The 16,083-nt window shown below is 46.1% G+C and overlaps 1 protein-coding gene across 3 annotated transcripts in view; it reads left to right on the top strand.

Moving 5' to 3' along the window:
- CHEK2 (checkpoint kinase 2) overlaps window positions 1–11,655 on the top strand; it is a 46,657-nt gene extending 35,002 nt beyond the window's left edge. For all 3 annotated transcript variants that reach the window (XM_039225171.1, XM_039225163.1, XM_039225168.1), the window contains 7 exons: window positions 1,852–1,951; window positions 2,893–2,979; window positions 3,685–3,848; window positions 4,048–4,163; window positions 5,165–5,250; window positions 9,902–9,982; window positions 11,278–11,655. In XM_039225171.1, coding sequence (XP_039081102.1) covers window positions 1,852–1,951; window positions 2,893–2,979; window positions 3,685–3,848; window positions 4,048–4,163; window positions 5,165–5,250; window positions 9,902–9,982; window positions 11,278–11,367 — 724 coding nt within the window. In that variant the 3' untranslated portion in view covers window positions 11,368–11,655. The remainder of the gene's footprint in view (window positions 1–1,851; window positions 1,952–2,892; window positions 2,980–3,684; window positions 3,849–4,047; window positions 4,164–5,164; window positions 5,251–9,901; window positions 9,983–11,277) is intronic.
- Window positions 11,656–16,083: the final 4,428 nt, after the last annotated feature.

Here is a 16,083-nt window from a genome sequence, read left to right as displayed (position 1 = left end):
TGATTCTAAAATCCCTCCAGTGTTTAAGGCACATGGCGTAGAGGTTCCAGGCCCTGGGTCTGAGGCCTGGGTTTGAATCCCACTTGCAGGTGACTGTGAGTTAGTTTACTTCATGTTCCCCAGTCTTATTTTTGTAGTGTTGGTGGCGGGAGGGGAGTGGTGGTGATGGTAATAATAATACCCCCATATGCAGAGTCATAAGGATTAAATACTATGAAGGATGGAAAGTGCCCAGCAGAGTACCTGGCACACAAAGTTGTTCAACCACTGGTGGATATTATACTTTGACATACCTGCCTGGGTGGATATCTCTGCTCTCGATCACAGTGCTTAGCGGCATGGTGACACCTGATTATCTTTTCGCTGCTGGTTTACTTGCTAGTTTTCTCGGTAACCACAAAGTCCTGTCTTCTGTGGTGTGACCAAAATAATTTCCTGGCTCATTTCTGGAAGGGGCCTGTCTTGATGTTCATTCCTGCATAAATATATAGTGGCTGTTGAAGCAGACCAGCAAGGCTTTGCTCCTGAGTGGTACCAGGCTAAAGAGGATGACCAGTAAGATTTTATAGTAAACAGCTTCAATCATAGCACTAGGAAAGACTGGATGGTCCCTGTGGTGCTTAAGGAAATATTTGTTGCTGTCTAACTGGATGTAGTTTTTTTTTTATTAAACTTTTTAATGTTTATTTTTGAGAGACAGAGACAGATTGTGAGTGGGGGAGGAGCAGAGAGAGAGAAAGACACAGAATCTGAAGCAGGCTCCAGGCTCTGAGCTGTCAGCACAGAACCCGACATAGGGCTTGAACTCATGAACCATGAGATCATGACCTGAGCCGAAGTCGACCGCTTAACCAACTGAGCCACCCAGGTGCCCCTAACTGGGCCTAGTTAAAAGAGTAACAGTACAATAATAGTCACTGATTACTAATTACTTACTATGAGCCAATTGCTGCTCTAAACATTTCACATGGATTGACCCATTTACCCTTCATAACAGTCATCCATGTTACTTACAGGTTACTGATGGGTGAGGGTCTTTAGCCCCACTTTACAGAAAAGGAAACTGAAATTCAGAGGGATTGGATAACCCCACCAAGCAGCCACTTATGCCTTACCTACCTGAATTCTCTTAATTTTTACCACAGCCATCAAGGTAGGGGAAGGATTGTCCCTATTTTTTTTAGGAGGCAGAAACAAGCTCTGAGAGGGTATGTAACTTGCCCAAAGCTACAGAGCTAGGAATGGGGGGTGGGGGACTGGGGTCTGTTGTCTGTGGGCTCCTGTTTGCTGCTCTGTCCCAGTCTCAGAATCACCTGGGGTGTGTGATGAAAATGCAGACTCTTAGGCTCCACCTCCCCTCTACTGAGTCAGATTCTTTTTTTTTTTTTTAAATTTATTCCTTGGAGAGAGACAGAGAGACAGCGCCAGCAGGGGAGGGTCAGAGAGAGAGGGAGTCACAGACTGAAACAGGCTCCAGGCTCTGAGCTGGCAGTCAGCACAGAGCCCGACGCGGGGCCCGAACCCACGAACCGCGAGATCATGACCTAAGCGAAAGTCGGACGCTCAACCGACTAAGCCACCCAGGCGCCCCTACTGAGTCAGATTCTTAAAAGCTTCCAAGTGCCTACCGCCCACTGCCCATTCCTTCCATCTTTCCCCATTCCTTAGTTTCCAATGAGGACATCTTCATTGTGGAGAGGAGACTTACTACCTCATTGCTTGTCCTCATGAGTGAATAAAAAAGGCAGCTCTTTGCCTGTCTGCATGAGTTTGCTTTGTTTGTGTTATTATCTTCCCTCCAAGTGAGTTTCCATCCAGGAACCACCCCCCTGCTTTGCCTGTTTGTTTCAGGATGGAAGGAGGAGAGCTGTTTGACAGGGTGGTGGGGAATAAACGCCTGAAAGAAGCTACGTGCAAGCTCTATTTTTATCAGATGCTCCTGGCTGTACAGGTAAGAGAAGCCCTCACTCAGTTCTTTTTTTTTTTTTTTTAAGTTTATTTATTTTGAGAGAGAGCAAAAGCAAGCACATGTGCAGGGAGGGACAGAGAGAGAAGGAGAAGGAATCGTAAGCAGACTCCATGCTGTCAGCACAGAGCCTGACATGGGGCTCAGTCTCACAAAATATGAGATCTGGGTGCCTGGTGGCTCAGTTGGTTGAGCGTCCGACTTTGACTCAGGTCATGATCTCATAGCGTGTGAGTTTAAGCCCCGTGTTCGGCTCTGCACTGAAAGCTCAGAGCCTGGAGCCTCTTTTGGGTTCTGTGTCTCCCTCTCTCTCTGCCCCTTCCCTGCTCACGCTCTGTCTCTGTCTCTCTATTTTTATTTATTAAAAATAAATAAACATTAATTTTTTTTTTAAATTCTCAGGAAGAGAATGATCAAATACATTATTTCAGTGGAATTTTTATGGTTTACTTTAATAAATTCTCAAAATACTTTAATCACCCATTTACATTTTTATTATTGATATTGACACCTTAGATTTCTGCCTTTGCAAAGGGATATTTATTATTCTGAAGAGTGAAATGGTCTGTTGTCATAAGCTGCAGTTTTCATTTTTCCTACTTTTTAAAGATTTAAAAAAAAATAGTCTCCAATGTGGGGCTCAAGCTCACAACCCCAAGATCAAGAGTGGTATGATCTACTACTGACTGAGCCAGCCAGGTGCCCCCAAAGATTTTCCTGAAAACAAATTTATAAACACTAAGCCTATTACTCAGTAGTTTCCTATGATTTGGCGTAATATGGTTGTGAGTAACCTGGCTTATACAATTTCAATCTAGCTGTAAGGGGTGTTTGTGTGTGTGTGTGGGGGGGGGTGTCTTGTCTGTCTGTCTTTACTCACATACCTACTCCATAAACCCGTGGGTCATGCCTTCCTTTCTGTACAGTATCTTCATGAAAATGGCATTATACATCGGGACTTAAAGCCAGAGAATGTTTTACTCTCATCTCAAAAAGAGGACTGTCTTATAAAGGTAAGAAAATTCTTTTTGGCCAGCCCAGATATCTGTTCATAAACTTTAAAAATTCATCAAGTAAAAAGTGGGAACATAAAAAGGTAGAGAATTTGACCTTTCCATTATTAGCAGTTATTTTAGAGATCAGGTGGTATTGCTCTGATCCAGATTCTAATGGGCATTTGCTGAGCTCCACTGTATATGAGCCACTTTTGTTCAGAAAATGGAAGGAGGGGTCTAGATGGATGAGAGAATCATATCTCCTAGCTTCCCCTGCTTTCTAAGGTGGTGCTTCCCAATCCTGGCTTCACTATAGAATCTCCTATTGATTGAAAGAATAAAGAAAAGTCACAACACCCAGGCTTCATCTCAACCACTGAAGGTGGCATCCAGGTACCAAGTATTTTTTCCAAGCTCCTTAGGTAATTCAATGTTGGAATATTGAAGAAAAATCATGAATAACTCATTAGGACCCTAGAGTCTGTGATAAGGGTTACAAACTTTTTATAAGATTACAGAGAACCACAGATAAATTGGAGAAAAAGCCTTGAGCATCCTTGGCTTGGAAATTTTAGTTTAAACAAAATTCCGGAATAACAATAGGCATGGACTGTCTAGGATAGGAACTGATCTAGCCTGCATGGCTTTTGGGACTGGCAGACTATGCTAATCTTTAAATTTATTTCACCATTAAAAATGATTCCCTTTTGTCCTTAATTTTAGATTACTGATTTTGGGCAGTCTAAGATTTTGGGGGAGACCTCTCTCATGAGAACATTATGTGGTACCCCTACCTACCTGGCTCCTGAGGTTCTTAATTCCTTTGGGACTGCCGGATATAACCGAGCTGTGGATTGCTGGAGTTTAGGAGTTATTCTTTTTATTTGGTAAGAAAAGTTTCATTGCTTCAGAGTCTGGTTGGAGGTAATTAGGTGAAATCAGAAACGTGTCCAGGTAGATAGCTTGTGTTTAATTTGGGTGACTTTTTTTGACCATTGATTTAAAGAAAAATCTAATCTATATGTCCAAATCGCCACTGAGAATGCTACTTGATTTCTTTTCCCTTCTCTCTCTACCAATGTTAAGCCTTAGTGGGTATCCACCTTTCTCGGAGCATAAGACTCAAGTGTCCTTGAAGGATCAGATCACCAGTGGAAAATTCAACTTCATTCCTGAAGTCTGGGCAGAGGTCTCAGAGAAGGGTATGGATATGAAAAGGTTACAAATTTGTCATTTGGTAAAATATGTGTGTACCATGGTGGGAATTTCTTTTCAAATTATTATGTTTCTCCTGTTACTTCTTATTTTCTGTTGTTTGTTTTGCACCTTTGGAGGGGCAAAGGAAGTTATTGGAACATGGGCTCCACAAGCAAGCTGAGTGAGGCTCATGTTTTGGGTTGGCTACTTCCTAGCTATGTGACCTTAGGCAAGATACATAACCTCTCTGAGTCACCCTTTCCTTTATATGTAAAGCGGGTACATTAAACTCTTAAAGGGTTTTTGTGGGGGTAAATGGAATACAAGGAAGTGCCTGGTACCTATTTAAACATACAAAATCATAAGTTACAAAGTCTCCTGTGAGTGAGCATGTAAGAGCTAAAGTAATTACTCTGTGTTTTAGGATGTAAAAGTGTAACTTTGTAATTCTCAAAAGGAAAAGTAGAAAACTGAAGCTAAATGTCAAGTAATACAGGTGATTCTATTAAATCTTAGAATGTCAAAGGAATAATATTGTTGCAATATAAAAGCCAGCCCTGGTATGTTGCTTGCCGTCAGGCTTTGTTTTTGCCAAGCCTGCAGTTGCAAGGAACCTGCTGCTGGCTGAGAAACTCTCACTGTCAGTCCATGGGAGGAGAGTTGGCCGAATGTCCTGGGCATCTTAGAACTAGGTAGAAGTTCAGATTTAATTAGCTTGAACTGGAATCCAGCAACGAGTTGCGGGAACAGGGGGTGAAGAGGTCGTGATGTGCAAGCAAGGAGAGATGGGGGGCATCAAGGTCATTCCTGGTGTTCTCTGAGAGCTCTGAATACAGAGAATGGGGTGGCCTGGGGGCCCTGCCCACCACACCTGCTGGCTTACAATGACCTTGGCCCCCCTCTCTCTTTCTGAATGTTGGCCTGTGATTCTGGCGTACTTTAATTTTGCTGATTTACTGGATCTACCTTTTTCACTGTGATGTGATAAATGATCCTATTGCTTTAGCTCTGGACCTTGTCAAGAAGTTGTTGATAGTGGATCCAAAGGTGCGTTTTACGACGGAAGAAGCTTTAAGACACCCGTGGCTTCAGGTGGGTATAGGGCAGTGCTTGCTAGCATAAACTATATAGGCAGCTCTCAGCTGTGCCTGAGGGACGAGGAAGAAGATGGAAACAGATTTGCTTTGTTGAGTCTGTTTAATGCGCTTGCTTGAGATTGAGTTTTAAGTGTGTCGGGTATGTTTATGTGTGCATATGGGCTGTGAGTATAGGTGTGTCTTTGGGTACAACCTTCTCAACCTAACTTGTGGCTCTTGGGTTGGACAGGCTCACTTTAGGGTCTGTCCTAGTTCGGGTTCCCTGAATGTGCAGTTTGGCTGTGGTACTTTGAGAGGTTGTTCTAAAGCTGGAAACCTCCAACCCCCACCCCCACCCCCCTGGGGTTTTCCAACCTCTTTCCTCAAACCTCCCACCCTGAACAGGTGGGATTGGCCGCATTCCAGCTGCCTTACCTCATGGGAACAGGGGAGGGAGGAGCAGGAGGGCAAATTCTCTGGGGGAGGATCTGGCTATTTGTTTAAGCCTAAGTAATTGGGCATACAGGGTCCCATTTCTTTTTTGGGGGGGGTAGGGGAGGGGCGGGAGGGGCAAGAGGAGCATCTTAAGCAGTCATGAGACTGTGAGGTCATGACCTGAGCCAAAATCAAGTGTCGGATGCTCGACAGACTGAGCCACCCAGGTGCCACTAAGGGTCCCGCTTCTTAGTCATGGTGAATAAACGTGCCATTACTGAAAAGTCACCTGCACCTTTGAAGTCTTTATTACCTAGGTGTCCCTCCAAGGGGTTGTGGCTGCTGTTAGATTATACCCCAACCTCATTCTAGCTGCCAGACGTGGAAGTCCTTTGTGGCTTTGCTGGACTAATCTTTGGTTTTAGAGTTAGCTCCAGCGTGGGGCAGGTTTTCTGATGGATGTCAGACCTTCTGTTAAGTGCGTTCCATTCAAGCGCAGCCATACCCATTTTTGTTAACTTCCATTTGGTCTGTTTCCCATGGGGATGGGGGACTTGACCAGCTAGCCTGAGCTAGAGGCTCAAGTACTGTGGGGATCTCCTGGTGCAAAGAGATCCTTGGGACCATCGATCCTCAGCACTGTGCTTCCGGAACTCCAGGAAGACTGCCTCTATTCTTGCTCTGTTCCAGCCCTCCGCACCTAACAATTTTGCTCAGGCTAGCTCAGGTTGAGAACAACAAAATCCTTAAAAGAAAAAAAAAAGTAGATACATTTGTTTGGGCGATTGCCCTGGAAACAGCAGTCTCCCCCCCCCCCCCCCAGAAGAAATCTGTCAGATGATTTAGCACTTAATAGACCACACAGATTTGAAACAGCAGGACCCTGGAGAAAAGGAATTTGGAAACAAAGGGTGCCTTTGCATGTGGGGATTTAATTTTGATGAAAAAGAGAAACATGCCTCTTGGCTCTTTTTATGTGCCCTAATAGGGAAACTCTTGGGGCCAGATGTGGAGGTGGAGGGGCTGTGTTTGCCTTGAAGCAAATGGAGCTTGCCAGTTAGGCCAGGGAACAGGGTCTGTAGCCGCCTGAAATTTACGAATGAGCATAGCCTATTTTTTCTTGTTTGTCTCCAAAGAAAACTGTGACCAACAACTGAGGACAAGGTGAAGTTCAGTCCTGCCACAGGGTCTCACTTGAATACTCTCTTGTCCACATTGTGTTTCTGCTGCAAAAGGTAGAACGAACACTGAGTGAGGACCAGAGTGCAGATACTGCCCACATAAATCATCTGCTAGTGTTAGTGTAGGTTTTATTTTGGGAAAATCCAGTGTTTTTGAAGAAGCCAAATGGTTTTGTGGGTCTGGCCCTGGACCGAGTGTTTGGAATGTGAGTTCCAGTCTCTCTTGTTACTAACAGTTCAGTTTGTGGAACATCCTTTACATCCATTTTCTTGGCCTCCTATTTACTTCTTGAAATAGAGAATTCCTTCCTCCTTGTCTTTGAGGCATATTACAGTAATATTTTTGAATAGATTGTAGAGGTCTCAAAGGAAGGGTATTTACAGTACAGATAGCCCATTATTACCTGTCATCTTTAATGAGCTCCTTTTCCATGTTATTGTTAATTGATGACTTGTTTAAGTACAGGCCAAAATAGGCTTGTGGTCAGTTCTGTTTGTCTGTACTGAAGGGCTGTCATCTGGGGCATTGGGGTGTGACTTCATCTCCTCATGCATGCATTCTTTCAGAGGATAGTTAATGAGTTCATGTGCCAGCACTTACTGGGGATGCAGAGAAGAGTAAGTTAGGTCCTTGACTTGGGGAGCTGATGGTCTGGGTGGGGGCCCACCCCGACTGCAGTCACAACAGAGCAGTGGGATACAAGGGTAGGTGCAGAGTGTGGGGGGATCCTCAGGATGAAACAGGGCCACCGTCTGTGGGGCTTCAGGTGCTCACAGGTTCACACAATATGAAGAGCATCTAAAGGCCCACTGGCCTGGGGATGACATGGGTGTATCAGTTTGCTGAGGCTGCTGTAACAAAATAACACAGACTGGGTGGCTTCCACGACAGGAATTCATATCCTCACAGTTCAAGAGGCTAGAAGACCCAATTTCAAGGTGTTGGCAGATCTGGTTTCTCCTGAGGCCTCTCTCCTTGCCTTGTAGGTGGCTGTCTTCTCTCTGTCCTCACATGGTCTTTTTTCTGTGCTTAAATCCCTGGTGTCTCTTTCTCTTCTTTTTTTATAAATTTTTTAAAAATTTATTTGTTTTTAAATGTTTTATTTCTGAGAGAGAGAGAGACAGAGAGAGAGACAGTGTGAGCAGGGGAGGGACAGAGAGGGAGACAGATTCTGAAGCAGGCTCCAAGACTCTGAGCTAGCTGTCAGCACAGAGCCTGAGGCGGGGCTTGAACCATGAACCGTGAGATCATGACCTGAGCCAAAGTCGGACACTTAACTGACTGAGCCACCCAGGTGCCTCCAAAATTTATTTATTTTTGAGAGAGAGAGAGACACCAAAAGCGCGAGAGCGCACGCAAGCACGAGCAGGGGAGGGGCAGAGAGAGAGAGAGGGAGACACAGAATCTCCCAGGAGATTCTTCTCCCTGGAGAAGCAGCTCCAGGCTTTGAGTTGTCAGCACAGAGCCCTATGCGGGGCTCGAACCCACGAACCGCGAGATCATGCTCTGAGCCAAGGTCAGGTGCTTTAACCGACAGAGCCACCCAGGCGCCCCTCATTCTCTTATGAGGACATCAATCATATTGGATTGTGACCCCACTCTAATGGCCTCATTTTAACTTAATTACCTTTTTAAAGGTCCTGTCTCCAAATAGTCACTGGAGGTTAGGGCTTTAGCACATAAACTTAGGGGATGGAGGTGGAGATAATTTAGTCCATAACACTGGGGGGCAGCATTTTCAGTGTTGGTTTTGTCCCTCTGACATGGCGACACCTGTGTCTTTTCTGGCGCCTGGCACCTGTGGCTGCTCAGGAAGTATTTGTTTACTGGGTGAATGAGAAGGGGGTGAGTTGGATGGGCAGGAAGGCAGGGAGGGCGTTGCTGGTGAAGGCTGTGAGCAGGTATGGGAGGAAATAAGGGAAGGAATTTTGAGAGTGGCATTATGTAGCAGGTGAGATCCTAAGGGAGATTGTAGAATCCGGGTGAACACGGTGTTCTCACAATGGGGAGTGGGGCGCTACACGGAGTGATGCAGCAAACCGTGTGATGGAAGCAGGCGATTCAGCTCCTAGATACAGAACAGGTGACCTAATCCCTGAACACTGCAGTTCTAAATGCATCAAACTGCTGAATGGTGGAGGCCTTCAGCCCTAGGTCCTCTGCTCCCCACTACCTCCACCCCGTGTTGCTCTTGGCTCAGTGCGGGGAGTGGGAATCACGGGGCTTCGGAATCAGGCAGCTGTGGGTCCGTATTGTGCACATGCTTGTGAGGGGCTGAGCCAGGCTTTCAGCTGGCCCCGTCCTAACCCTGGATGTTCACCTTTCTGAAGGGAGGGAGAGCTGCAGGTTACCTTTCAGGGTTCCCAGACGCCAATCCTTGGGCTTTGCAGAAGTGAACATTCCCGGAGGTGGGAATTACCCTCCCTGACAGCAGGGCAGGATTTCCATGTGTGCACATGCCTCCCTTTCCCCGCTTCTCCTTCTAGCAGCACAGAACCCCTGAAATGCTATGGTGTGTTCATCTGTCTTCCTTTGTCATTAGGATATTGTGAAGTCCTAGTGAGTCGTGTAGCACTCGCTGGGAGAATTTTCAGGGGGGGCCAGTAAATGACCTTATTGTTGGCATGGGGAGGGGGCACCTCCTGGAAAGATTTGGAGAGCTGCAGGGAGTCAGCCCTCAGGGAACTGATCCAGTCCCAGCCTCTGGCTTCCCCATTGCCATCTCTCAGGTTCTGGGATGCTGGTCCTGAAGGTCTGTTGACTGCTGATGTCTGTGGTTGTCTCTGCACCAATGACAACTCTGAGGCATGTGTGTTTGATGGAGCCAGTGTTGATTGATCATTGACTGCTGATTAGAATCCTCAGGGAAGGCAGAGGTGAGGAGGTGAGGTTCTTTCCCTCCTGGAGCCTCAGCGAGAGCTTGCCTTTTGGTGGATGGACTGGGTGTCCTTCCCCACCTTCCTCTTTCTAGGGGCAGCCTAGCTCTGTCTTTCTAGGAACTTTCTTTTCTTCATACACAGCCCACTTAAGTTTTTGTCATTTCTTCACAGGACGAGGACATGAAGAGAAAATTTCAGAATTTGCTTTTTGAAGAAAATAAGTCGCCAGCTCCATCCCAAGTCCCAGCCCAGGTATTCTGGATGATGGTCATTAAATGTAGCCTCAGTTAAAAATTTTTTTTTTAATATTTATTTATTTTTGAGACAGTGAGCAAGGAGTGGCAGAGAGAGAAGGAGACACAGAATCTGAAACAGGCTTCTGTCTCTGTGCTGTCAGTGCAGAACCTGCCATGGGCCTCCAACCCACAAACCATGAGATCATGACCTGAGCCAAAGTCGGATGCTTAATTGACTGAGCCACCCAGGTGCCCCATTGTAGCCTCAGTTTTATTTATTTATTTAAAAAAAAATTTTTTTTAAATGTTTTATTTCTGAGAGAGAAAGAGAGAGAGACAGCAACAGCGTGAGCAGGGGAGGGTCAGGGAGAGAGGGAGATACAGAATCTGAAACAGGCTCCAGGCTCTGAGCAGCTGTCAGCACAGAGCCCGACATGGGGCTCGAACCCACGAACCGTGAGATCATGACCTGAGCTGGAATCAGACACTTACCCAACTGAGCCACCCAGGCACCCCTGTAGCCTCAGTTTTAAAGAGCTAATGAGCAAGGATGAGGAGCTTGAAAGGTCTCCTTAGTAGCAATTGCTTAATATTTTTTGGAATAACATAGTAGCAATTCTGTTTCAACTTGATTGGCCCTAGCACCCTTAGAAGATTTAATAATGAAGAGTAAGTTTAATGCATTAGAGAAGCACAGCTAGGGATTGTCATTCAAGAGGTATCCTGCAAGGCAGAATTGGAAGACTCTATTAGGAGTTCAAATATAAACCTGTTGAAAATTTAAAATCTGGGTGAGCGGTTACTTACTGATTACAGTTTTATTCCTCTAAAGTTCTTTGTTAGTATAATTTAATGTCTATTCATTCCTATTCTGCCTTCTGTTGGTGAATAACATTCCCCCTTCCTACTTTCCCTGGGCATTTTATCAATGGTAAAACAAAGATACACACACACAAAGGTGGTCTTCCCACAAAAGAGCAAGACTTGGGGTTCCCAGCAAGAGGTATTGTGGTCCCTTTAAACTTCATAATTTAGGAGAATGATGGAGAGGAGGGAGGGCGGTTATGCTGCCTACTTTTAGTATTACATCAAGTGGTCAGAAGCCACAAGGAGAGAGAAGTGTCCATTTGACAAACATGTCTGAGCCCAGAGATGCGTGGTGAGGACTCAGATGTCCAGGGGACGACTCATAATTCTTGGTACCAGAAGTTTCACATGAAATGCTTCAAACTTACGGGAAGCATTAGTGGGGTACTTTGATAATCTTAAGCCAATGGTTTTCTTTGAACATTCCTCCCTTTTTATTTCCAGCCTTCCACCAGTCGAAAGCGGCTTCTTGAAGGGGAAGCAGAGGACGCGGACACCACAAAGCGTCTGGCTGTGTGCGCTGCTGTGTCGTGACACTGGTTGAATGAACGCAACCCGCCTTCTTTAACTCTGCTGCCATTTTCTTTAAGTCTGTGTTTTGTAATTATGGGGATGGTACCTTTTCCACGATCGTCAGTACACAATTCTAAACCCTTTGGGACCTGGGCTTTGTGCTTCTGCTTGATGATGAGCTCTTTAGTTGCACTGCCTTTTTTGTGTATTTGGAGTTGTGTGCTTTCTTTCTGAAACGTTTATCCATTTTTGAGAGAGAGTGAGCAAGTGCATGAGCAGGGGAGAGGCAGAGAGAGAGGAAGAGAGAGAATCCCGAACAGGCTCCAGGCACACTGTCAGCGTAGAGCCCAGTGCGGGGCCTGAACTCTCAAACCCAAGATCGTGACCAGAGCCAAAATCAAGAGTCAGACGTTTAACTGACTGAGCCATGCAGGTGGCCCTGAAGTTGTGTGCTTTTTGTCTGGTGATCTATGTTGGTTGGAACCTGTTGGGTTTCTCAGAACGTATCCCTGGCATCAGCCTGGGTGAGCTGCGTACAGATTTGCAAAGCCCCTTAGGAAGTTGCAGGGAAAGTGGCGCAGCAAGGTTGGGGTTGAGTTAGTAGAGACTGGCTGGTTGTGAGCCCTTGTGAGATGGGAGGTATCTTGCTACCATATCCCATGGACCAGTTTTAAATTCTCACCCTCACTGCATGAAGATACAGGTCCATAGTCCCTGAAACAAGGGGACAAGAAAAGTTGCAAAATTTGAAATTTTCCTCATTTTAGGAAGAATTCATTGACTCTATTATGTGTAACGCTCAGCAGAGTCCTAAAACTAAACATTGAAGTATTTTTGCAACAAATATTCACAATAAAAGGATTGGAGAAAACTTATGTCAGTTCAAGTTCATTTTTTTCTGTTGAATGAGTTATGGATTACTCTCAGGTTTCAGAACTGTTTGGATTTTTTTTTTTTTTTAATTTATTTTGAAAGATAGCATGTGCAAGCTGGGGAGGGACCAAGAGAGGGAGAGAGAATCCCAAGCAGGCTCCACACTGTCTGTGTGGAGCCCGATGTAGGGCTCAAACCCACAAAGAGCGAGATCCTGACGTGAGCTGAAGCCAGAGTCAGACGCATAACTGATTGAGCTACCCAGATACCTCAAAGTGGCTTGGATTTTGGAAATGCAAATAAGGCATGTGGGCATGTCATGTTGACCCAACAATGACCAAGGAGGCCCTGTGTAAAGCCCCTCCCTTGGCTGTCTTTTTCTAGTCCTCACAGTGATTCTTTGGGCTAAGTCCTCCGACTGCCCACATGTTGTAGGTGAAGAACCCAGGCTGAAGGAGTAAAGTGAATTGTCCACTGTCACACAGCAAATGGCAGAGGTGGAACCCAGTCCAGATCTTCCTGATTCTCAAACTAATATTCCTCATCTCCTCAGTCCCATATACAATCAGACTCAGGGATGTTGACTCACACTGGCAAAACTCACAAGAGACTGATATCTAAATCCTGAATGGCAGTGTATTCAATTAGTATGAGTGGGTACAGCCCCATGACCTGTGAAAGTTGGGGCACCTTGGTGGCAAGGAACAGAAGCCCATTCAGGGCTGGGCCTGGAACCCACCAGGAGCTCAGCCACTTGTAATGCCTGGTTCCTCTTGTGTCTTTCTGACCCACTGATCTTTCCTTCTCTTCTAACTGGCTGGTTGGCTACATTGTAGCTCACCTGCCTCACCATGAATTGTCTTGTAACTTTGGCTTACTAGCTACATTGTAGCTCACTGGCCATATCAAGAGTTGAATGCCTTGGTTCAGGTGCTGGTGATAAGCTGGCCAGGGCATCAGGGGCACACAGCTGTTGCCTTGGGCATTTGGGTAGTGGTTGGTAATTTCCATGAGAAGGGTGTGTAGGCATTCTGAGGCTTGGCTGGCCTGGGGTGTTGGTGCGGGGGGGGGGGGGGGGGGGGCGGTAAATGGGGATTTAAGTGGTTTGCATATTTAAAGGAATGAGGCTGAGATTGCCAAGTTAGATGGGGTTTTAGCTCATTTGAATATTTAATATGAAGGCTGTGGTTTCTTAGGGCCTTTTTTCCCTCTTGGGGCAGTTAGCCATCCCTTCTGTGTTTCCAGAGCACTTTATATTAGCTCCCTCTGATTACACCTGCCAGAGTAGACAGAATATGGCTCCCATATTCTGAGCCTAAGTCCCAGAATGTATGAATTTTGTTCCTTTATGTGGCAAAAGAGATTTCACAGATAAGATTGAGTTAAGGATCCTCAGATGGGAAGATTATCCTGTCGTTTCTGGGTGGGCATAATGTCCTCACAATGTTCCTTTTAAAGAGGACACAGGAGTCAGAAGAGATGAGTGAGCCCCTTAAAAGGAGGAGAAAGGGGCCACAAGCCAAGGGATACAGGCAGCCATTAGAAGCTGAAAAAATGGAAGGAAATGGATTCTCCCCTCAGTCTCTCCTGAAGGAACCAGTCCTTTACTTGACTTTTGCTGGTGGAAATGATATCAGACTTCTGAACTACAAAACTATATGAGAGTAAGCTTGTGTATGTGTGTGTTTTTAAATGTTTATTTTTGAGAGAGCACGCGCGTGTATGCGAGTGGGGGAGGGGCAGAAAGAGGGAGACAGAATCTGAAGCAGGCTCCAGGCTCTGAGCTGTCAGCACAGAGCCTGAGCGGGGCTCAAACCCACGAACTGTGAGATCAGGACCTGAGCCAAAGTTGGACAACTGAGCCACCCAGGTGCCCCAATTTATGTTGTTTCAAGGCACCCAGTTTGTGGTAATTTGTTACAGAGACCATCAGAAGCTAATAGATTCATCAATGAGGAGATTTCTGCTGCTTTTTTGGGGCCACCACCTGGCATCCACTTCCTCTTCCTGATGCCACACTAGTTTTTTTTTGAGGGAATTCTTTTTCCTTTCCCCATGAAGTTATGGGAGGAAAGGAGGAGATGGTAAAGCTAAGGATTTGCCTGCCTCCCCATTATGGAAGCTGACGGGGTATCAAGAATTTCCTTCCCTGGTGAATCTGCTCCCACTAGTCTCCCACCTGGAAGTGGGCCCAGGGCTTTACAAAGAGCAAGTGGACCTGGGGTGGCAACATTAATGGTAGGAGCAGTATTGTGCCAATCTGAGCTCTGTACTTCCTGACTTTGGCTTTGAAGTTGCCGAGCTTTCATTTCCTTATCTATAAGGTGGGTGCACGAGCAGTACCAATCTCATGGCGTTTGTGAGGATTCAGCGGAGTGGGGAGGTCCATTTGAAGTGCCTGGCATGTCATAAGCGATCTTTTCTTGCTGGCTTCCATCATTAAAGATGGAAGGACCACATGCGTGGCTGTGAGGGAGCCATAGAAAGTTCTTGAGCAGGAAAGTAACAATCTCTTTGGCTTTTTGGGGGTGGGGAAGGCCCACAAGATGGGCAGATGATTGAGATGCCTTTGACAAAACATTTGGGAAATGTCAGGACTGGGTGGATGGTGGGAGCAGAGGCGGAGGGGCATTTCCCAGAGTGTGAGTAACTGCCACTCCCTTGTAATGTTGCCCCGTGGTGGACCTGCTGCATGCCTGGGTAATGGTGCAGGAGACAGACAGCTCCTGTTTGTGCCTGTCCGCGCCTGATGCCTCTTGTGGTAACTGGGTTGCTATTTTTCTGGGAGAGGTATCTCTCCTCCCACTTGCCCTCACCCCACGTCCTTCTGGAGGGGCTCACCCCATCCTCTCCCTAGAGGGGCTCAATCTGGCCAGGTTTAGCCAATCTTGCTGTGATTGGCTTAGGTAAAGCCTGAACGATCCAAATGAGTACAATGAAAGTCAGCCCTGAGAGTGGCTGAAGTTGTTGGCAAACAGCTCCTGCTTTCCTGATCACATGTAAGCTTGGTGCTGCCCTGGACACTGGAGAGAGTTGCACGAGAAAGAAATCATCCAAGGGAAAAGCAGAGCTGAACACGATTCAAGATTTAGGTCATTGCTTGAGCACCTGGGTCTGGCTTTGCCTGAAGGGTGGTACCACTCCAGGGCTTTGCAGTAGGCCTCCCTCTTTGTTCTACTCCAGGTTGAATTATTGTCACTTGTATCTGGAAAAGGTCAGACTAATAAATTCAAGAATTTACAAACTCCAAGAAACCCTTGGAGACTTTTATTCTAGTAGGGAAAACATTCGCTGCTGTTGTTGTTCTGCCAACTTTAGGGTTTTCAGAGAGGTTTGGGGCAGAGGATGGAAAGCGAAGACGTGGGAAGTAACAGTCCCTCCAGCTCCAAGGTTGAGTGAACCCCTCCCAGCTAATTATACCACAGAGTTTGGGAGCAGAGCCCCTTTCATTAAACTTTTAGGAGTCCTGGAAGGATAGGGCCAGAATCATACCAGCGAAGCCTGGAAAGCTTGGTGCTGCCAGGCGTTATGCTCAGGGAGGGACCTGCATCGTCTGAGAGCTCACCTCAACTGTGTGAGGTATTACTGCCACTCTCCCTGTTTGCTGATCTAGAAATCCAGGCTTTCTGGTTCAATCAAGTGACCTGTTAAAGGTTTCTCTTTGTAAGAGGTTAAGGCCAGATTTGAACTAAGGTTTCCTTTCTCTAGTACATAAAACTACTTAGGTCTTGTCACCCGACTATCAGTTGGTAAGTAGTAGGCTCGGTGCCGGCATCACCTGGATTGTTTCCTGAAGTTCTCGCAACATGCCTTCGTTGTTGGCCTTACTGATTAAGGAGAAACAGGCCTCCAGAGACCTTACCC

This window comes from Hyaena hyaena, unplaced genomic scaffold, assembly GCF_003009895.1.
Source record: "Hyaena hyaena isolate Hyena2069 unplaced genomic scaffold, ASM300989v1 scaffold_19, whole genome shotgun sequence".
Taxonomy (NCBI): domain Eukaryota; kingdom Metazoa; phylum Chordata; class Mammalia; order Carnivora; family Hyaenidae; genus Hyaena; species Hyaena hyaena.
The sequence above is the reverse complement of the archived record's forward strand: the minus strand, read 5'-3'. Positions and strand labels throughout refer to the sequence as shown.